The 22,524-nt window shown below is 46.1% G+C and overlaps 1 protein-coding gene across 2 annotated transcripts in view; it reads left to right on the top strand.

The window, feature by feature from the left end:
- ACSF3 (acyl-CoA synthetase family member 3) overlaps positions 1–22,524 on the top strand; it is a 57,970-nt gene that overhangs the window by 23,109 nt on the left and 12,337 nt on the right. For both annotated transcript variants that reach the window (XM_033156971.1, XM_033156972.1), the window contains exon 5: positions 8,570–8,696. In XM_033156971.1, coding sequence (XP_033012862.1) covers positions 8,570–8,696 — 127 coding nt within the window. The remainder of the gene's footprint in view (positions 1–8,569; positions 8,697–22,524) is intronic.

Raw genomic sequence — 22,524 nt, 5'->3', positions numbered from 1 at the left:
GAACTATGGAACTCACTCCTGCAGGAGGCAGTGATTGCCACCAACTTGGATGGCTTTAAAAGAGGATTCGACACACTTTCATGGAAGATAAGCGAAACAACCCCCCCCCCTCCAATTTATGCACGTTCAGTATGTGTGTGACTACACACACGGACATCACACCAAACCCAGAAGTCACCCAAAAACGTCACATAAAGGGACAGAATGGAGCTGGGGCAGAACAGGGTGTTTGCAGGCCTTTTCAGTGGTGTTTCAAATATAAGTGATTTCACTGGCATGTGCGGTGCCTTGGGACGTAGTAGTAGTAGTAGTAGTAGTAGTAGTAATAATAATAATCCCTTCCCATCTGGCTGGGTTGCCCCAACTACTCTGGACGGCTTCCGACACATATAAAAACATAATAAAACATAACCCAGAGCACCTGTGGTATGAAAAGGTACAGGATTTCAGCAGGTAATCACTAGTCATTCCCCAATTGGAAATGAAGTGGCATGGCTGCTATGGAACTTTTTGCAAACGGCATGACATATAACTGCCCTGGGCCCAGTATGATTGTGAGCGCAAATCATTGTGAACGCAAAATCACAATGAAAAGGACATCTGGAGGGGCTCTCTAATTTTATCAGCATTGAGGGGCAGGAAAGGGTTAATCCCCCCTTTCTTCTTTGTTGCTCAGCTCTGGATATTTCATCTTGCTTTGTTCACTGGGATGCATATTTCATAGGCTGTAGCTTCCCAGCTGGCAGGAGCTTGCAAACTCTTGGAGCATAGCGGGTATTGTCTGTCTGTTTGTTTGTTTATTTTTAAAGCCGCCGCCCCCCAACTCCGCCACCACTCTCCCCCTCCCCTTAAAAAGGGGAAAGAAAAGAAGCGCTTGCTTAGATCCAAGAGCCGAACTCTGAGCCTTGGCAGTGGGGCGCTGTCAGCAGATAAAATGGGCTCTGCAGCTGCACAGAAATGCCACGTCTCCTAACTGGGAGATTTTTGAGAGTGAGCAGTTTTGTTGCTACAGGGGCTTCAGGAAGAGAGGAAGCAACATGTGACTAGATGAGTGGCGGAGCACACACTTCCCGACTTTAATTCATGTCATCTCCCATTTTCAAAAAGAAGAAGAAGAAAGGGCCATGTAGCAGGTGACACCAAAGGCCTCTCTCTACCCGAGCCCCCGGAGAGCTGCTATCAGTCAGAACAGACTGCACTGGGCTTTGATCAGGGCTGGGGAACCTGTGGCCATCCAGATGTTGCAGGAGCATAACTCTCATCATCCCTCACGACTAGCTGTGGAAGTTGGAATCCATGTGGGGTGCAGGACCACACGTTATTCCCCCCCCCAACTGACACGCGCAAATAGTCTGACCTTACTTCCTACGTAATTGGAGATACTAGGATCGAACCAGTGGGGTGTAGCGGTTAGGGTATTGGACTAGGACTAGGGAGACCCGGGTTCAAATCCCTGCTCAGCCATGAAGCTCACTGAGTGCCCTTGGGTAAGTTGCACACTCTCAGGATAACCTACCTCACAGGGCTGTTTTTAGGATAGAACAGGGAAGGGGGGAAACAGTGCATGCCCCCTTAAGCTTCTGGGGGGGGGAGGTGGGATATAATTGTAATATTAAATGAATAAAATCTGGGGCCTTTTGCATGCAAGCTCTAGCTATGGTCCCTCTGGGAAACCATGCCCTTCCAAGGAGCCCAAGTCTGCCACACCTCATATTGGACTCCATTGTTCTTTTTTGGACTCCATTGTTTTTTTTTCCGAGGCCAGTGCAAATGGATGCACTGAGATGCATCTCAAAGAGCTGTGCTGGAGCTGGATTAAATATTTAGCAAATTGTGAGTGCAGGGAATGTTTCCTTGCCAGTGGTGAGCTGGTTAGAAAGATTAGCAAAGTGGACTTTTCCCCCCAATGAAAGGCTGCTGCATTCTGCATTACTCAGCAGGTGGCATTTCCCTGCAGGGGTGGATGGAGGAGAGAGTAGCAGCAGGCTGGTCCAGAGCCAAAATTTGGCATTGTGCCCTCTGGGAGAGCCCAATTTCTGTGGGACTGGTGGTTTTGTGGATGCTAAGAAGGAGGCACCACAAATGATGCAGAAGGGTATCATCTTTTTGATTGGCATATAGGCCATTAGTTCTTCCAGTGTGTTTTTAGTGTATGATTTCATTCTGCTAACCTGCTCTGCTGTTTTATTGGGGTGTTGTTGTATTTGGGGTTTTTTTTTTTTTTGTATGTTCATTTATGGCAGGGATTTTGAATCATAAGAAGTAGAAAGTGCATTTGCGGTCGCCTAATCCAACCCCCTGCTCAGTGCAGGATCTGCTACACAGGATGCAACTATAGCACCCCTATCAGGTAGCTTGTCCATCCTCTGCTTTAAATATTTCTTGCAAAGGAGGACTCACCACCTCCTGAGGCAGGCAGTTCCACTGTCAAACAGCTCTTATCATTAGGGCTTTAAAAAAAAATCACTAATGTTTAACTCTGCTTCTTCTACAATTTTCCACTCAGCTGCTTGTGTTCTCTGGAGCAACAGGGAACAGGCCTGCTTCATCCTCTGTCCTTCAGATATTTGAAGATGGCCGTTTGTCTTCTCTTCTCTTCTTCCTAGGACCATTTGCTGTGTTGGGTTGCCTGTTTTTACCTTTTATAAGCCACTTGGTGATTGTGTGTGTGTGTGTGTTTTAAGCAGAAAAGTAGAGTATAAATAAATAAAGGATAGACTGGCATAAGAATAGGCAGGCTTTTGAATTCCCAGTATGACAGTTCCTCTTCTGATCTCTCTCATCTCCGAGGCATGCCTGTGAATTAAAATTAATCACCTCTTTAAAACAGAATAGACAATGATTTAAACCATGCATGGGAATTTCTGGGTCATTCCAACTGCCTCCAGTTCCCCACTTGTGAGCACTGAATGTCTTGAGGAATGCAAATTGGTTCAGTTCCACGAGCAAAAAATTGGGTTTGGGACTCTCTGCTTTTAGGTTTGTGTGTGTGTGTGTGTGTGTGTGTGTGTGCGCGCACACACACACACAAACTAGATCACTTGGCTATTACATTACAGATTCTTTACCCATGCAAATAAAATCATTATTGATGATTTACAGATTGGGCCAAGTATTTAGGATCTCTCTCCTGTATGCTTCCTCTCCTTTCTCCTCCTCTTCTTCTCATTTCGTTTTCTCCCTTCATTAAAAAAAAAAAGTGGAACCTACCAAAATGAAAAGCGAATTGATTGCATTATTCCAACCCTCCTTTATGAAAAGTTACCGTTGCAAAGCCAGATGTGAAATGTGGCTGTTGCAGATTACAGTCTGGGCTCTGGGTGACTTTTTTCTTCCCTCTTCTTCTCCTCCTCAGTGTTGTCTCCCCAAGGAGCTGAAATCTGCCTTCTCTCCAGCAGGAGGGAAATGGCGCTGCCTTGCAATTGCCTTCTGTATCCTCTGCTGCAGGACACGCAGCTCGTAGCAGAGATAATGCCGCTTGTGCGGAAAGGGGGCTTATGGGGGAATTTTTAATTACAAATGGGTATGAGGGACCAGGTTGCCTAGGAGATGGGTAATGTGCTGCTGAGCGTTTTACTACTAGCAAATCTGCCAGAATAGACGATTAAAAGTTTATTGCTTTATCTGATGCCTGGATTGGTGGCCTTGTGAAAAATAAGTCCCTTTGCTCTTAGCTCACCCCTTGCAGAGCCACGGCAGCAGGCAGGATGCCGCTGGTCAAGTGGCGCTTGTGCCCCAGGGCACAGGTGAGGTGTGTTTATTGCAGAAGGCAAAAGGAGGCTGGCTGCCTCTGCCTTCCTCTGCTACTACTTTTCCCTGTGGGGAGCTGGCAAGCGAGGGTCCCGTTTCTGCCAGCTTGTGTAGTATGACTGGTTTTCCCATCATTCTGTTGAAGCTAGGAAGCTGTGTGGCGAGGCCAAGGCAGGTTAAAGGCAAAGTGTCCTGAATTAACAGGGAAGCTATCCAGCAAGAAGTCATGTTGGAATGCAGGTGGCTGGGCAGAAGAAGGTGTCACACCAGCAACAGCCAGGCAGCAAGTGACCAATTTCTTCACCTGCCCAGTCACACCCATCCTGTTGTGGAATAACAGCAGTATCCTGATCCAGATTACGCGTTGATTGGTTGTTGCTTCATTCTTCTGCATAGGCCTGATGCCGACAGATGAGGTGGGCATGAACAGGTCCTGACGCAGGCAAATGGTTCTCCTTTTGGACAGAAGGTTGAACTGAATAACTTCTGTGGACAGCATCCTCTGGACGACAACTCTTGTTCAAGGCATGCACAAGAATATAAGAAGAGTCCTGCTGGGTCAGGACCGAATGCCCATCTAGTCCAGTGTCTTGCTTCCCACAGGGACCAACTCGATCTCTCTGGGGAATCTCCCAGCAGGGCATGAAGGCAATAGCCCTCTTCCACTGTGGCAACTGGTATTAAGGGGAACTTGGAAGTTCCACATAGCCATCCCTCCCACTCACAGCAGACTCGGGTGATGAGTGCCAACAGAAATGAATCCAAAATGGGGCCAACTAGAAGGAGGTGCCAACTTGCTTGGGAGAACTCTTGAAGTTTGCAGAAGTACAAAAATTACTTTAAAAAAAAACATTTTAGGGGTCCTCCCCCCCAAAAAAAAACCAGTCCAAGAAGGACTGATCAGCCAAGGAATTTTGAGTGTCTATTTACAAAGAAAATGTCCTAGAAGAGGCTGTGGCTGGCTGGAACCTAGAAGGAGAGCACTGCTGTTAGTCATGAGAGCTGCAAGCCAAATATTGCAGTTTATCTTCCTCCCATTAATAAGACTTGCTGCCCATGAATTTGTCTAAACCACCTGACCTTGTGGTAGCCATAACACTTTGGGACTGTGAATTCCATAAATAGACCACACACAGTTTTAAGAATGTGGGCATTTGCAGTGGTGGTGGTGCCTTGTGGTTTGCCATTGGTGAGCCCTTGGCTAATGTGGATTTAACCTCTCTCCTCTGGACAATTCCACCCTCTATACTTGGCATCAATAGCATATACTGAATGTCATGCGCCCAACTGCCTCTGTCTGTTCCACAGCGTGGCAGGTGCTGTATGGCCAGTGTCACGTGGCCGTGTCAAACCAGGAGGGGGGCACCGACTAAGAGCTCCCTACTGTTTTTTTTCGCTCTGATTAGAAATTGTTTATTCAGATTTCTGATTTTTGTTAAGCAAATGGATTAATAAAATGACTCATTTATGCAGACGGCACAAGCAGAAATGATTTTCTCCTGCTTAACTCCCCACACCCCCGCCAAGAAGAAACTTCCTAGTATTCCTTAAGTACTTTGATTCAGGTAATCATTTAATTGCAAATATAAACCAGCAGTGCAAACCCTTTGCATTTTTAACCAGTGCCAGGCGGTGATGATGGTGGGAGTGGGAATATGCCATTCTGGAAGTGCTTCTTTAAAATTTAAATTTTATTGCTTTTTCTGCGTGCCGCCGCCGGTGATCTTGGAGAGCACAGCTGGTGCGTTTACAACCACGTCCCACTAGGAAGATTAGCATTTAAAAAAAAAAAACTTTTTGCTCCCTTTGCTTGCTCTTTGCAGGGAATGCTGGTACCCATGCATGGTGCCTAAGCTTGACTCTCCTCTAGAGCAAGGGCACAATCCGATAGGGAACATCTCCTGTGTAAGCAAATGGCATACATTCCCATGGTGCCATGGATTTTCGAGGAACTCTCATGGATTTCAAAGGGACTAGCACAGGAGATGTGCCCAGCATGTTATGTCCAAGGACAGTAAGTGATCTTGGCTATCTAAATTTCATGATATACAGTCTATTTCGACTCACCCACCTCAGCACAGGGCTTTTTACCTGGCAACTGGCAGCATCTCCCAACCAGAGGAGTTCCCAGAGGCCATGGTCTGCTGAACATACAAATTTCCTTGGTGGTGGATCTGACAGTCTCCTCTAGCATTCTCTCTCCAGTAATGGTTAGCATGAAGCAGGACCCAAAGGGCTTCCCTTTGGTTTGTCTCCATCATTTGTTGCCCAGAGGAGGTATGCTTCAATCTTTAATGAGAACTTCCTGAAATAATGTTAGAAGAGCCCTCCTGGGTGAGATTGAAGGTCTCAGGTAGTCGAGCATCCTCTTTCACACAGTGGACAAACAGGTGCCTCCAGGATGCTCACAAGCAGGACACAAGAGCAATAGCCCTCTCCTGCTGTCAACCCACACTGTGGGATGTACATCAGAGTGCCGTATGGGTATCACAGCTAATAGTTAGTTGGTTTGATTACATTTATATCTCACCTTTTCCTTCAAGGAGCTTGCCTACCGTAGTTGCTTCTGATACAGTGGTACCTCGGGTTACAGACGCTTCGGGTTACAAACTCCGCTAACCAGGAAGTGGAAATTGTGTGCCAGCGGCGCAGCAGCAGCAGCAGGAGGCCCGATTAGCAAAAGCACGCCTCAGGTTAAGAACCGTTTCAGGTTAAGAATGGACCTCCGGAACAAATTAAGTTCTTAACCCGAGGTACCACTATATCTGGAATCCCAAGGTGTACTTCCTCGGTGCACATAATTTCCATTTAATTATTGCAGCTGATGGATACAGCAGTGTCAGCACGCAAATGCAGAGCATCTAGTGGCTAATGAATGGGTGTGTTAGCCAAGGCCTCAGGCAAAGGGCCATAGAGCATCTGCTTGAGAACACTGACTATAATCCTGGACAGCCTTTGCCAGTCAGTGTGGACTAGCACTCAGTAAGCTAGATAGACCAGTGAAATGACTTGGAAGGGACCTGAAGATTCATCTGGTCCAATACACCTGCAATGCAGGATCTCCACTAAAGCAGCCCTGACAGATGCTGTCCAACCTCTGCTTTAAAACCTCCAATGAAGGAGAGTCTACCACTTTCCAATGGAGTCTGTGCCACTGTAACTTAAAAGAATATTGGGCTTATGCAAATGTTACATTTAGACATAGACATCCTGTGAAACAAGTGAAGACCATAACATTGCTGGGCCAGAGCAAAGGTTGTCTAGCCAAGTCCTTTGCCTCCAGTAGCACTAATGTCCATCTCCAGTTCCTCTGCTGCAGTTTTTTCAGGGCAGCAGGCTTTAGGGCTATCCTGGAACTCACCCGTAAACAACTGAGCCTTGCCTGGGGAAAGTATCAGAGAAAAGCTCTCACCTCTCTACTAGCCACCTTGGCTGCCTGCTAATAGAGAGGTAAAATTGAAGCATTGAAAATATGCATTTTATAATCACCCGGATTTATTCCTTCAGAGAGTTTATTACAACCTTTTTATTTTCATGCGTGGCAAATGTAATCTTATCTGGCGCGCCGGCTGGCCTAGCTCAGCTTGCTGAATCCGTTTTGCGGCAGAAAGCTATCAAACGCCAGTCTTCCAGGGCACACCGTGTCTGCATGTTAAAGTTGCTTGAACGCATTAAAGCAGCTGAAACGTACATTAAAATATGGCACTTGGAGAATAGGATATCTATGCAATTAGCCATCTGATGCTTTCAACAGCTGCTTGTAAGTTAGATCCGGTGTATCAACAAAAGGGTACCTTGGAGATTTTGAAGAAGAAAGGAAAGCGAGCTGACTGGCTGCAGAAGAAGCCCTCCATTGGGAACTTCAAGGGGTTGTTGTTGTTGTTGTTTTGAAGGGATGTCAAGTTTGTGGGTGTGCCATAGATGCACAAGCATCTTGAACCTCCATTTTAACCCCCCTCCCCCGGGTCTTTCTGCCTCTCCCCCACCCCACCCCCTGCCACCGCCTCTAGTGTTCAGGCATTGCAAGCTGATAGTGCCAAACTGGTCCACATGTTCCCAGGCACTGGGGAGCACAGCTACGAACCCTGCGAGTTCAAGAAGCAAAATCCTATTAAGATAACGTCACGGGTTTTCTGTTTTACTGTTTGCAAGCCAGCTGTAGTATCACAAAATGGCACAACAGGGAGGTGCCTGCTGCCAAGGAGCCGTGCTGTAGATAAGATGGTGGGGGGGCATTGAGCCTCTGCTAGAATCCAGGTTCAGGTGATAAGGAATTTGGAACCCATCCAGCCTTTTGATTCAGACAAGCAGGGGTGCACAAACTCTGCTGAAACTCCCTTTTGCCCACCTGGCTGGGGAATTGTGCTGCTGCTACCACTATCCCCACACCATATTCCCAGGGTATAGGACATGCTGCATTTAAAAAAAAAAATGAAAGGGTCAGCTTGTTCTGCTCACTGCAGTGCAACATGACACATTATGTAGGTCAACAGCACTTGGGTCATTATATTTCCTGAAACTCCAGGAGAGCTGGGGAGGGCAGGATCTGAAGCCTGGTCACCTACTGCACACATCAGCCCTGTCATGAAGAGTCAGCAGTCTGGGACTTGGCTATCCACATCTGGACGCTAACCTGCCATCTTTGCTCTAGGTATTGTGAAGCAGGATAGGTCTGAGAAGGCTGCAGTTGCTCCACCATGCAGGTGCCTTGGGAGGGTCAGGGTCCCCTTGCTTCATTGCTAGAGTGCAGCTGTTTTGGGTTGATGGGTGCAAGCAACTTGTGCTAGCAGCGGAGTACATGGCATCTCTCTTTCCCCAGGTGACCCCAGGTTTGGACGACAAAGAAGGGGAGCTCTTTGTGAAGGGGCCTACGGTATTTCTGGAATACTGGAACAGACCTAAGGAGACCAGGGATGCCTTCACTCCTGATGGCTGGTTTAAAACAGGTACCTTGATTGCGGAGGTGCTGGAGCACCTCACTTTGCATGCAGAAGATCCTAGATTCAATCCCTGGCAGCACCTCCAGTTAAAAAGGTCAGGTAGCCAGTGATGGGACAGTCCCTTCTGTAACTGAGACCTTGGAGAGCCACTGCCAACCCGAGAGATGAGATGGACAGAGTAACTGACCTGACATAAGACTATTAACTACATTTTTTATAGGACCCCCAAGTGAGAGAGTCTTAGTGCAGTGTGCCCCATGGCAAGACTCCTCCATATTGGTTCATGGCACAAGACTATGGGAAAGATCTTCAGCCCTGGTTTGTTTGGCTGCTGCTCGGGCAAAGTTACTGGACTAGTGTTAGTAATATTGATATATTAATACGTGGTGTCCTCCATCTCCAACAGCCCCAGCCAGTGTCACTAATGGTCAGGGATGATGGGAGTTGTAATTCAGCAACATCTGCAGGGCACCGTGTTAGCTAAGCATAAATTAATATATCATTTATTTCTCTTGTATGCAAATAACTCTGGACTTGCCTAATTCAGTTTTGCCCTTGCAACAAGTCAAGAGTAGCATAGTTCCCATTCGGTGTCCACTTACCTTTCCTGTTCCACGTTGAGCAGGGATTTGAACCCAAGCCCTGCTGGGACCTCCTTGTGTTCTGTCTGCAGCAGTAATATGGTTAAGTGGTGTTTTGCTCAGAGGGTTCAGTCAAGCATTCTCTGCTGATCATATGAACCCTTGGCTGAGTTGAGTCTCAGAAACTGAACATCCCCATCCCTGATGGGGGACGCCATACAGTTGTGCCCTAAAAATGGAATGGTTCCTTCCACTAGCTCCATCCCTCGCCATCCCTCAGCAGAGCCTTGGAATGCAGGGGGACCCGTTAAGCATTACGTTTTGGCCTCTTAAGCCTCTTGACCCAAAGCCATCTTGTTTTTGACTCTTTTCCATTCCTGTTACTAGCGACAGTGTAAATGTGTACACATGGGACATTTGTTCTCTCTTCGTTCAGCCCTGGTTGTCATTAATCTTGTAGGCTGCAGAAAGCTTGGGTGTCTGGTTAATTTCATTCCCGTCACTCAGTCTATTCCCACCCCTGCCCAGGTCTTTGTTTGCACACAGGGGGCACTTCCTTTCTGTATCGCTGCTTGTTTAATGTAATTTAGGATGAGAAGGAATGTGAGAGGAAGACAACTATCATGCAGCATGGCACCAAATAAAATGAGCTGCAAACCAACAATGTCCCCAGTTCAAATCTCGTCGCTGTGATAATTTACAGAGTGTTCTAGATCAAGCGGCTGTCAGCGTCTCATCTGCAGTATCAGAATAATACACTGGCCTACCATGCAGGCTTGTTGTATGGATTACAGCAGGATAACATATGTGAAGCACTTTGGACAGTAAAATGCTATATTATAATAATAATAATAATAATAATAATAATAATAATAATAATAATAACAACAACAACAACCGACTTAAATGCTTCAACCTGAATTTCTGGTGCCTTCTTTGTGGCTTTACTGTGTGTGTTCTATTCATTATGTGGTTGGTTTTTGACTTAAATGAGAGCTGCAGTTTGGCAAGTTTTGCTCATGCCGCAGTCCTCCTGTGAGCAGCAAGATTTTGCGGCTTGATGTTAGTGGGCACTGCAGCATTGTGGGGCAATCTGTTAAAAAAAGAAGAAGAAGAAGAACGAAAGGATTTTTTAAAAGTTGACCCTCCTGATGAATATTTCAGATGCAAACGAATGGCATGCATTAATTATTGTAAAGAGATGTCTTTAGGAGAAAATGATTTTGAAATTCAGTTTAATTTCATTGTAATGCATTGCAAACAGGAAGGGAGTATGTGTGTTTAATTGGCTCTCGGGGGTATGGCCTGGAAGATGCCATGCCTTTGTCACAGACCATTAGCGATACAGACTGCATAATGAGAAACTACAATCAGCTCACAGCTGCTGGCTCCTACGGGGAGAGAATGATATTAAATGGAAATCAGTATAAATTAAACTTAACCCTTTCGCTGGGCAAATTTTAACTTCCAAGCAAGAAATGCTGGCAGCAGGGTGGTGGTGGGAGAAAATGACAGCTCTTCTGAATTAGAGGCAAGTAGGAGAAGCCTCGGAAGCCACCCTCCGTCCTACCACTGTTAATTTCATTTGACAGAGACTGATGGCATTTTGATTGTTTCCCTCTGGTTGCACCCCACCTTCCCCTCCCCCCAATTTTCCTCCTGTCCCCTTTTGGATCCTTTTTTTGTGTGTGTGTGGGGGGGGATATGGTAGGCAACATATTTCCAGAGCTGACACCTCTTGATCCACAGTGAGATGCAGCTTTGCAGGTGAGACTGCTTTGTTAGCTATTCAGAAAACTATGTATTTTGTATGAAGGCACATATGATGCACAGGGGCATAGGGAGGAATATAGGGAAGCTGTCTTTTAACTGAGCCAGGCCATTGGTCCATTAAGCTCAGTATTGTTTACACAGGCTGGCAGCCAATCTCCTGGATTTCAGGCAGGAGCTTTCCTCAGCCCCACCTGGAGATGCCAGGGATTTACCCAGGAACCTTTTGACCTGAGAGCCAGTTTGGTGTAGTGGTTAGGAGCGGCAGACTCGTAATCTGGGGAACCGGGTTTGTGTCTGCACTCCTCCACATGCAGCTGCTGGGTGACCTTGGGCTAGTCACACTTCTCTGAAGTCTCTAAGCCCCACTCACCTCACAGAGTGTTTGTTGTGGGGGAGGAAGGGAAAGGAGAATGTTAGCCGCTTTGAGACTCCTTCGGGTAGTGAAAAGCGGGATATCAAATCCAAACTCTTCTTCTTCTTCTTCTTCTTCTTCTTCTTCTTCTTCTTCTTCTTCTTCTTCTTCCTCTTTTCCATGTAAAGCATGCATCACAGTCCTTCAGTACACAAATGCTTCACTGAGAAAAGACCAGCTCTTCAAACTGAAAGGCAGAACTCTTTGAGTCCTACTGAGCTCCCCAGTTGTATTCTGCGGTTTTAGCAGATACTGTCCTTGTGTCTTGAAACTTGATCCCCGTAGCAATGAGGTCTACAAACTTTTTTCAAAAAGAAATTGAGCGAATACTGAGATACTCAGAAGGTTGAATTCTGCTGTTGTGAGTGGGTGCACAGAACATACCCAGCCATACACAAAGACTGAGCAGCAGCATGCTCTTCCTCTTTTATCATTATGAATCCCAGAGAGGTACCTACTCCGAAGCATTTTGTAGCAGCAGCAAAATGAGGGTTACTAAGTGAGTTCTAGAGGAAGCATTTGAATGAGTTAAACAGAGTTAATTGCTGCCATGGTGTTCCAAAGAATGCAAATGAAGCAGATTATAACTGCAACAAGGGCATTTACTGACACAGCTCTATCATGGCTTGGGGAAAATACCTTAAAATCCTACTTGCCAGCATTAGAGCCTTAACTGCTCGTGCAACCAGGCGCTCATGATTTTTCCAGTCCCAGTCCCAGATAAAGAGAAAAGATAGAGAAAGGCAGCAGTGAACAAGGGAAGGAACTATTACCTACCCCAAATTAAAAGACAACCTGGGCCCCCAGACCCAGTTCCCACCTTAGGTCTGAATACAGCCACTTATCCTGGGCATGGGGCACAATGTGGTGAGGCTGCTGATGAGGCATTCTTCAAGGGCATGTGGAACCTGGCCCTCAGTTGGGGTGGGAGCACAACTGGAGCAAAGTAAACCTGGCGACGGTGCGCTGCTCTCCCTCTAATAACTTCTGAGCCATAATTGAGCATTCTACTTATTGCTAATGACAATCCTAGAAACCAGCAGGTCAGCAAATGAAGAATAATCACTAGCAGAGAAAGCACATGCAGATTCTAACACGCTGCACTTGGTGATGGATTGAGCCACATTAAGATGGAGCTCCAAAGTTCTAGACAGGTAAGGTAGCTGAAGTCTGTCAGGGTCAGAAAGAGAGCTAAAGGTGGGAACAAATGCCCCATGGATATAATGGAGGGCTGTTAATGGTGTGTGTCTGTGTGTGCTTATTTATGAAAGGAAATAATGCAGCTGGCCTTGGCTCTCCTTGCAACTGTTCAGGCTCTTACTACATAAAGAAGCATCTTCTTCTGCGTCTTGACATGCCAGTAAACAATCCCACATATGATGGGCTAAAAACTTGTGGTTGCCTAGCTGTGTGTGAACGAGACCCTCCCTGTCATTGGCTGAGCTTCTGTGGTGTCATGAAATGTTCACTAACACTGACTCATCCATGGAATGATGACAAACTGCGTGTTCCTGTGAGGGATGTGAAAGGTCACAGGTAGACCTTTATACATGAGCCCCATAAAATGCAATAAATGAAGTCCACATCACCAAGACCACTGTTCTCCACAAGAAGTGACCCAGGTGAATTCAGTGTAAGTAGTCACAAAATCACTCAAGCAGTTACAGGCAGCATTCTAAAGCTCACGAAGAGTACGGTACTTCCTAAATTGCAAAGTGCTACAAAATGGTGGGGTGAAAAGCAGCACTCTTTGTGCATTAGCATCATGTCCATGGTTTCATAAATTCCAACTGTTGCTTTTGTGTTCTCCCAATACCTTGAAATACGGACATAGTCCGCCAGGAGCTTTTTCTGCTGTGACTCTGTGGAAGTGGATATAAGAGCACAGAGTGGCTATACTAGTTCAGTTGAAAGATGGGCTTTCATCTTGAGTGTCTATGTGCATCCCCCTCCCGCTGTGCAAAGGATTTTTCCCAAAGGAACAGCATGAGTGGCAGGGAGAGGCAAGATCATAGAGCTATGTTCTCCCCGAGGATAGCCTAGCTCCATTCACATTTGCCCACACGTCTAGGAAAGTAGAACCTGGGAGTATTTGGTGAGATTTATTTTCAATTACAGGTTGAGGCAGAGACATGAAATAGTGCCGACTTTGAAAGTGGTGCATAAATCCTGCAAGCAAATCCATGTATATCAGCTCCATATAATAAGACTTTATTGATTGCTATATTGTATCTGTCAGAATAAAACTCCCTTAATGCCTGCATCAGGGCCAGGAAGATAGAGGCCTTGGCTGGTAACGGAATCTGATTCAAGAATCAATGCAGTTTGATTAATACGTCGTTAAGAAAGTAAGAGTTATTTAACTTGTTTGATGCGGGCTTTAAACCGATGACTCAGTTCTATTAAGCTCCCCTGCTTTTGAGCTGTGCAGAAAACATAAATGCAATCAATGATGCTCTTTTGCATGTAACCAAATCCTGTATTTTGGTATTCAGAGCTTATATTACAGTTCCTTTTACGGAAGTCCCAGTCTCTACCTCTCAAATGCATTTCTTATACGTCCAAAATAAATATTTGCATACCCTAAGCTTCCATGGCTGGCCCAAGACATCTTGCAGCCTGAGGCAAAGGATAAGATGGTGCCTGCACACACAGGGGAGTTGACAGGACTGGTGGTTGAATCTTGCCTGAACACAGGTGATGAGACAACATTGTCCATGATACCTGAGGGTAGGCAAGCTAGTTTAAGGGGCCCAGGACAGGTTGTATAACACACAGTGATCTGTCTTCCAGTCAGGGGGATACAGTCCCGCTGCCCAGCTTCTGCAGCCTGCAGCAGTTACCTCTCTCTGCCTAATAGTGGGGCTGCCTGGCAAGTTTCTGCAAATGCATTGTGCACCACACAGAACAGACAGCTTGATTTCACCGTTCTGAGAATCTTAATTGTTGTTTCTAAGTAGCGAAGGCACCCAGAGGATGTGAGAATTTCTTCCCTGCTATTTCTGCAGAGTTTTCTGCTTTTCTACCCAACAGTCTCAGACATTTTACAGAGCACCTTGAATATCATTGCTTTTAGGGACCGCAGCTGTAAATCAGACACATTTTGGAGTGTGGGTTGCAGTGTGGGTGATTCCATTGTTTAGGTAGGATGCAGGTCTGTTGCTTTTCACATTTTCCCAAATTTGGATGCTGCCCGCTGCTGGTGGACTGTAACCACAATTGAGAGAATACAAAAAAGGGGGCAGTGGGGGATTTTCAAATCATGAACATGGCACTAATGTGCAATGATAGTTATTTTTAAATCTAACATTTCTTAACACTTTGCAGTTTAGGAACTACTAAAGCAAACAGCTGTCACTGTATTCCTCATGAGCCTCAGAATATATTTTCACAGCAGATAATGGAAAGCAAATCTGGTAGAGTCCACATAATTATATGCACCTGTGGAACTACTTGGCAGTATCCACTTCAGTCATTGATGGATTTCCTTCTGGCAGGTCAAGTTTAAAAATGTTTGGACCCTTGAAGGCAACCGACCAGGACTTCTAGCAGTCCGAGGGCAGAATGCCAGTGCTCTGCTAAACTCCTGGCCTTTCCTCAATGGCTCATAGAAGAAGGATAAATTATGCAGGATTTGCAGATGTGCCTGATTTGCAGAATCCATTCAGGTGTAGAATAGATGTCATATTGGCACAGAATTTCAATCTGTTCTGTGGTTAGCCCTGAAGGTTCTGTTCATTCCCCCGTGAGTCCTTTTGCCCTTCAACCCTAAGAGGATAGAAGACCAAAAAAAAACAAAAAAAAAAAACCACCCCTTCACTTGAGCTTGGCTGGTCTTGCTCTGTTCCCTTCAATGCCAGCTAGCACAGCGAAGGTTAAGCAGATGGCACACCGCAATACTACACTGAGTTGGCAGTGGATTTTTCTGGCTCCTTCCAATCCCCAGAGAGAAGCAGGTGTTCCCCACTCCGGGGTGGGCATTTGTTTCCATTCATGGGCGTTCACACCTGAGATAGAAATCACTTGCGCCTGTTTGGCACAAGCTATAAATAGGAACAAATCTAATTAAAATCCTAGCATGCAATATTTTCCCCATGTTTGTTTACATTGTCTCTCCCAGTCATAAATTCGATTAATACTATTTTTTTGTTTTAAATTATTGCTTAATTATGAGCTCCTGCAAGTGTTGCATGTGACTTATCAGCAGGGTAATCCTGCTGCATGAAATACACACGCCCAATGCTGGGAAGAGGGAGAGTTTTCTAGTAGCCAGAGGTTGAGATCCAGAGAGTGGCCTGGTGGGATGATGTGATTAACTCAGATGGACTGGGAAGATCTGCTTAGCCTTGACCTCTAGAATTATGTCTCTTTTGACATATCCTTGCCTATGGATGGTCCCCTAACTTAATTAGCTCCAGCAGCAAGGAACTGTACTCTAGCTTTGCCCAGAGATGGGGACATCTGGCTTAGGGGTCACGTGCAGACCTCGACTTAATTTCCTGTTGGTTGTGGGGGAGGGACAGAAATTTAGGGGGGGGCTTGCCCACCACTGGCTCTGCCCCTGCCCATCACTGGCACACAGTCCCCAATAGATTTCTCGCAAGGGAATATGATAGGAGCAAATGAGGTATACCATTACTGGGCCAATAACACCACCAGGGCTTCCTCAGTTCCACAGGAAGGACGTCACTGCCTTGGATTCTCAGAGGCCATTTCTAAATGCCCAAATACATACATAAATACATAAGAGGCCACCAGTCTGGGTTCCATCCCTGGCATTTCTGAGTAGGGCTGGGAATGTCTCCTGCCTGAGACCCTGGAGAGCTGCTGCCAGTCAGTGTATACAGTATGCACTGAGATGGATCAATGGTCTGGCTGAATATAAGGCAGCTCCCTGCATTCCTAAATAGGACATTAAAGATGGACATTCCCTAGGCAAATCTGTATTCGGCCTTATAGCTGCTGTACTTCAATCAAAAGAAACCCTGAGACCATTGAAATGAGCAGCTGCAAAATTGGAATTCATTGAATAATTTTATCCAGTCTCTCAGGATAGTATGGGTAGTTACTGCACAAAGAAAATGTAATTGTCCCTCATTTACTGTTCAAGCTTTGATGCACTAGCAAGCACAAATTTATGTTTAGATTGTGCATTATATTTACGTTTTCAAAAGCCAGCTATCAGAATATATGGTCTTCTCTCTCCAACTTAGGTTATAACCAGCTATGCAATATCCTCAGCTGTTCTTTTCCAAGCAATGGCCACAGCAGCATGGGTATTCTGACCCAAGCAGGAGTTAATGGCAGGGTTAGGCAGGGCAAAGTTCTGGTTTCAACAAGGCAGGGTCAAAGAAGACAAGTTTACTGGTCCCAGGTTCTAGTAATAGGAGCAACGTAAAAGTAAAGGGACCCCTGACCGCTAGGTCCAGTCACAGACGACTCTGGTGTTGCGGCGCTCATTTCACTTTATTGGCTGAGGGAGCCGGCGTACAGCTTCCGGGTCATGTGGCCAGCATAACTAAGCCGCTTATGGCAAACCAGAGCAGCGCACGGAAACGCCGTTTACCTTCCCACCAGAACAGTACCTATTTATCTACTTGCACTTTGGCGTGCTTTCGAACTGCTAGGTGCAGGGACCGAGCAACGGGAGCTGAACCCGTCACAGGGATTCGAACCGCCGATCTTTTGATCGGCAAGCCCAAGGCTCTGTGGTTTAGACCACAGCGCCACCCACAGAAGCAAGGCATGTTCACATATATTTGATGTGGGGGACCTTTGGCCTTCAAGAACTACATCTCCCATCATCCCTTGCCATTGGCCATTCTTGCTGGAACTAATGGGAGTTGTACTTTTGAAGGGCCAAAGGTTCTCCACATTAGTAGGAAATCAGCAAGATGCAGATAGCACTTTGGACAGCTCCACTGAGAGCTTAGGACTAAGTAGCTGACACATAGAAGCAAGACTCAAATTTTGCTTCAGCAACAGGCAACCCCAAAAGAAACATTAAACACAGCTCCATCACCAGCTGTGCCTTTGGTGAGTGGAGTCTCTTCAGTTAAAGGGACCTAGCCTGCTTTAACACCTGTTGACTCCAGCCACATAGAGGTGACCATGATTCCACTGAGGCCTCTGGCCTGGAGTCAGAGAAAGGCAATGGAATCTCCTCGAGTCAGAAAGACACTGGTGCAATGGGCTGCTTTTGTGCCAGCATTTCTAGGGTAGTAGAAGGTGATAGTTCAGGGGCTGGCTCTGAAGGTGTTTCACTCTTCCATGCAGAAACTTCCTCTGAATCCATAGTATTCTGGAGTCATGACACAGCCATACACATTGAGTTCCATTCATACATCTGATAAAGGTTTTCTTTCTTTTTTCATTTTCTCTGTTATTTCATGTAGCACACTCAAATCTTCAAGGCTTGGCAGGTTGGTTGGCAAAGGCCCACTGTGGCTCAGAGGTAGAGGTGGGAATGTCCCCAGGCTGAAACTCTTGGAAAGCACTGTAAAGAATATTGAGCTGACTCTGTAGCAGGCAACATCCTATGATCCTCCTCTTCTTTGTATGTAAGGAAAAACAGCATCCCAAAAATGGAGGTGGGGGTGGAATCTGATAAGAAATAATATCACAGTATCCAGGGCTTTGTTTTCTCAGTTTTTAAAGCTTTCGTCCCCTCTCCCCCTCCTCCCCACGTTGCCTTCTGTCACCCCAGTGTCTGGAAGCAGTGGCTTTGTTTGCAACCTCCCCAGTTCAAGGCCAAATGCCTTGTAAGCAGTTAGCCTTTTATTTAACTCAGTGTTTTGCCCAGCCAGCTGATAAGGACATGTGAAAGAAGAAGAAGAAGAAGCCTCTGACTTGTAAGGGCTTCCAATTCCTTCCCACTCTGTAATCCTGGGCAGATAACATCATTGGGAGTGATAGCCCCAGGCTCTTTGCTTTCAACAGAAGCCTCCCTGTGGGCTTCACTCAAGACAATTGAGAACATATTTACTCAGAACTAATGGCATTGTGATGGAAGCAGAAATGGGGGGGGGGGAGGGTGGCTGCAGTGCTTTGCTTATAGTGGTTGGTGGCGGAAGCTTCTCTATTTTTAAATAAAAGGGCTACTTGGACACCTTTTGCAGGGAATCCTCTGCACCACTGCCACTGTGCCCACCCGCTGCTACCTTGGTGGACTATTTAACAATCCTGCTCATTCACTAGAGACAACGGGAAGGTCACTGCATGGGCGTAGGGGGGAGAGAGTTATTGCTTGCTTTAGCTAGACGTGTAATTGATCCCGGAGCTGTTCTGCAAAGGGCAGGAGCGGAGCAAAGGGGTTTTAACTCCAGCATCTTGGTTATTGCAATTACTTTTTGCCAAGCTTCAACCTCTCAAGCTGCTGAGTGGCATGGCAGACTCTCTTTTTTTTTCCTTTTCACCATCTGCAGGGATGCCTATAAATACTTAAATCCTAATGTGAGAGAAAGTAGAAAAAGGGAAGGAAGGAAGGGAGTTTCCTATTTATGGTGACCTGTTTTTTCCCCCCTCTAGAAACTCTCCACAGCACCTTGACGGAAGTTGACAGGGAGGAACATTTTTATTTCATAATACAAGAACTCTGGGTCAAGCAATGAAATCAGATGGCTGGAGCTTCAGGACTGCCCAAAATAATCTGCATCCCAGAGTACATTGCATAATTAACTTATGGAACTCACTGCCACAAAATGTGGTCTTGTCCACTGGCTTAGGTGGCTCTGAAGGGAATTAGACAAATAGAGGATGGATCTCTTGGTGGCTGTTAGTCATCATAAGGGCGACATGCAACAGAATGTTGCAGTGCGAAGTACTCCTTTTCAGCATGCTAGCCAGCCAACCATGTCTTCTTTCAGAATAGTCCGTTCCATTCCACCTCTTTGCTTGTTTTCAGTCTTCCTTTCCTTCAGTTCTAAAAGTCAGCCATGGCCCCTGTGTATTCAGGCCTGGGCTGTTTTGGGTCTCCTACCCACCTCTCCTTAGAGACCCCCACCACCCAAAAAATGTACTTCTGTAAATCCTTTTGTGCTTGTATGGTGCTATCTTGACTGCATAAGGTTCTGCTTTCAAAGAATGAGTTTGCCATGTGGAACCATGTTTAGAGGCAGTATGCTACTGGGGAGCAACAGCTGGTCTGAAGAGAGGGCTAGGTGCCTCTGTGGATGGATATGGCTTAATGGGACGGGGGGAGATGGGTTGTGAAATATTCTGCCCTACAGCTAAGAGACAAATCACCATGTGGCATTCCTAGGAGGGTTGGGTAGTTGGCAGTTCAGTCAGCTCTGGCTTAAGAATAAAAATAATAATTTTACTATTTATACCCCACACATCTGGCTGTGTTTCCTCAACCACTCTTGGCGGTTCCCAGCAGAATAGTAAAAACACTGTAAACATTAAACCTTCCCTAAACAGGTCTGCCTTCAGATGTCTTCTAAAAGTCAGATAGTTGCTTATCTGTAGGGAGGGTGTTCCACAGGGAGGGTGCCACTACCGAGAAGGCCCTCTGCTTGGTTCCCTGTAACTTCACTTCTCACAGTGAGGGAACCCATAGAAGACCCTCAGAGGAGGATCTCAGTGTCTGGGCTGAACAGTGGGGGTGCATTAAACACCCAGTGCAGGTACAGCCCTTTGGAGGCCCATCCTTTTAGGATGCCAGATTTGCACCTGATCCAATTTTAGGGCCTGCAATCTACACATACACCAGAAATTTCTACACATTCCAGTGACTGATCTGTCCTTTCTGCCTGCATGGAAAGGTGACAACAGGGCCAATACAATTTGCACAACAAGGAATCAAGGCTCTGGCACATTACAGTGGTGCCCCGCTAGACGAAAATAATTCATTCTACGAATTTTTTCGTCTAGTGGTTTTTTCGTCTAGCGAAGCGGCAATGACAGCCGCACTCTGCTAAACGAAAAAAAAAGACGAAAAATTTTCGTCTTGCGGGGCAGCTTCCGCTAGACGAATGCCGTTCGTCTAGCGAGTTTTTCGTCTAGCGAGGCATTCGTCTAGCGGGGCACCACTGTATAAAAAACCACCTGTGCTTCAAGAGAGGCACTTCTTGATTTGCCCACTTCCTCAATTACCAGCTTGACTTTTGTGTGCCCAAACCCTATAGTGCAGGGAGTTTGCAAGGCAGGCCCCTCAACAGCACTATTAGTAGCCAAACAGAGATGTAGGAGTGAGTGGCTTGGTATTCGTCAATGGAAGGCTACCTTTGTCAAGGTTGCTGCCTCCTAGGTACCTGAAGCAAGTGTATGAGAGAGAGCACCTCTGCAGCCTCTCCCAGAACTGTTGGCTTGTCTCCATCCTGCTCTCTTGTTGAGGAAGAGCTTATTAGCAGAGTTCTCTGCAAAAAAAAAAAAAAAAAAAAAAAAATCCCTTTAGTGGATTTCCTTTTCTGTCTTTCTGTTGTTCTTTTTTAAAGGTGTAAATGCCAGGGGAGGCTCTACCAGCGCCTCACATTCTTTCATCTCGGCAGGGCTTTGCCCTTTCTCGCAGCATGACTCCGACAGCAGGCTCTGTGCTGCTGTGCACAGAATACAAACAAACTCACGGAGTTTGGAGCATGACAAGAATTCCATTGCAGGCAGGCAGGATGCTGCGTGCTCCAGGGCCCTCCATTGCGAGAGCTTCTGAGATCCGCTTCCCTGGTTAACTCCTTCTCTCCTGGTCACGGAATGCCAACATCCAGGAAGGGCAGCAGAGCACAGCCTCTCCTCATGGAGAATGTGAGAAATGGAAACAAATACAGGGCACTTATAAATATATGCGGTTGGCATAGAAGAGGTGGACACCAGCCTTTGGGTTTGAAATACAGTCACAGCTTTATTGATTAGATAGAATTCATGAACGAAAAACTGTGACCAGGACATATGTCAGAGATGTCTCTTTTTTTCTGTCCAAAAACATCTGAAAGGCTGCAGGTTCCCCATCTTTGGCCTTAAGATTTTTATTATGTAGAGCAGTATAAACTTTATTTTAATAAATACATAATAAACCTACAGGCCTTATTGTCCCACCTGCCAATTGTGATTGGTATTCAGTATCTCATAGCCTATAGAATGGTGACATGCAGCCCCCACACCACAAGGAAAGGAAAAAAATATGCCCACTCCTATCTTATAATCCTACCTGATTCCTCTAGCCTAAAATCTGGGGGAACCTGTTGTTACTGTGATTGGCTGTGTTTTCTGTGCAGCCTGCTGGCCACAAATGAGTCTCAGAAGGGTGAAACCTAGATACTAGGAGAGGATGGACAACTACAATGGAGAACCAAGTTCTTTATAAGTATTGATAGATAATAAACAGGTGGCAAGGTTTTGAGGAAGGTTTGGACTGTCCTTTTGTGCCGTCTCCTTTCCCCACAGAAGCCTTTGATGCTTTATTAATCGTTGCAGCAGTAGGAATCCAAAAGACACCAAGAGTCTATAGGAAGAGATGCAGAGGGAATCTCTAGCAGCCACCTCAAGCCAAACTTTTCTTACAGTGTGTTTTGTTTCAGGAAGCAGTGCATGCTGCTCAGGTGGGATGCAGCTAAGAGACAAATCCACCCACAGTCTGGTGATCAGTCTGGTTTTTATTTGTGTGTATACAGACTACCCTCATGGACACCTCAGCATACCACAGCTGGGAACTCCTTGTCTAAGATATGCAGAGCAGGGAGACGGTCAGCACCATGGAGAGTTCCAAGTGGAGTTTGGACTAGAAGCTAGTCAAGCTATATTTGAATGTTGCTCCAGCAACTAGTCGTCTCTGACTGAGCCTTGAGTGGGGTTTTGGCTTCTTTCAGGGTGTTGGCTCTATTCCCACAATGAATGAGGCTTTCACCTTTAAAGGGACCTTGTTTGCTCTGGGAGTCTTTGACTGTGGCATGGTGGTGAATTTGGAGCAGGAATCTGAGGACAGTAATGCAGGCCAAAATGGGGCTGGCCTCATGGTCCTTCCTGGTGACGAGAGTTCAGAGGAGAATGGGGGCATCAGGAATTATTTGGAAAGTCAAATCCTCTCCTGAGAGATTTGCCTTTTCTCCTCAAGGAGGAAGGAATCAGAGCCCCA

The sequence above is a fragment of the Lacerta agilis genome, chromosome 8 (assembly GCF_009819535.1).
Source record: "Lacerta agilis isolate rLacAgi1 chromosome 8, rLacAgi1.pri, whole genome shotgun sequence".
Classification (NCBI taxonomy): domain Eukaryota; kingdom Metazoa; phylum Chordata; class Lepidosauria; order Squamata; family Lacertidae; genus Lacerta; species Lacerta agilis.
This window is presented reverse-complemented; position numbering and strand designations above follow the sequence as displayed.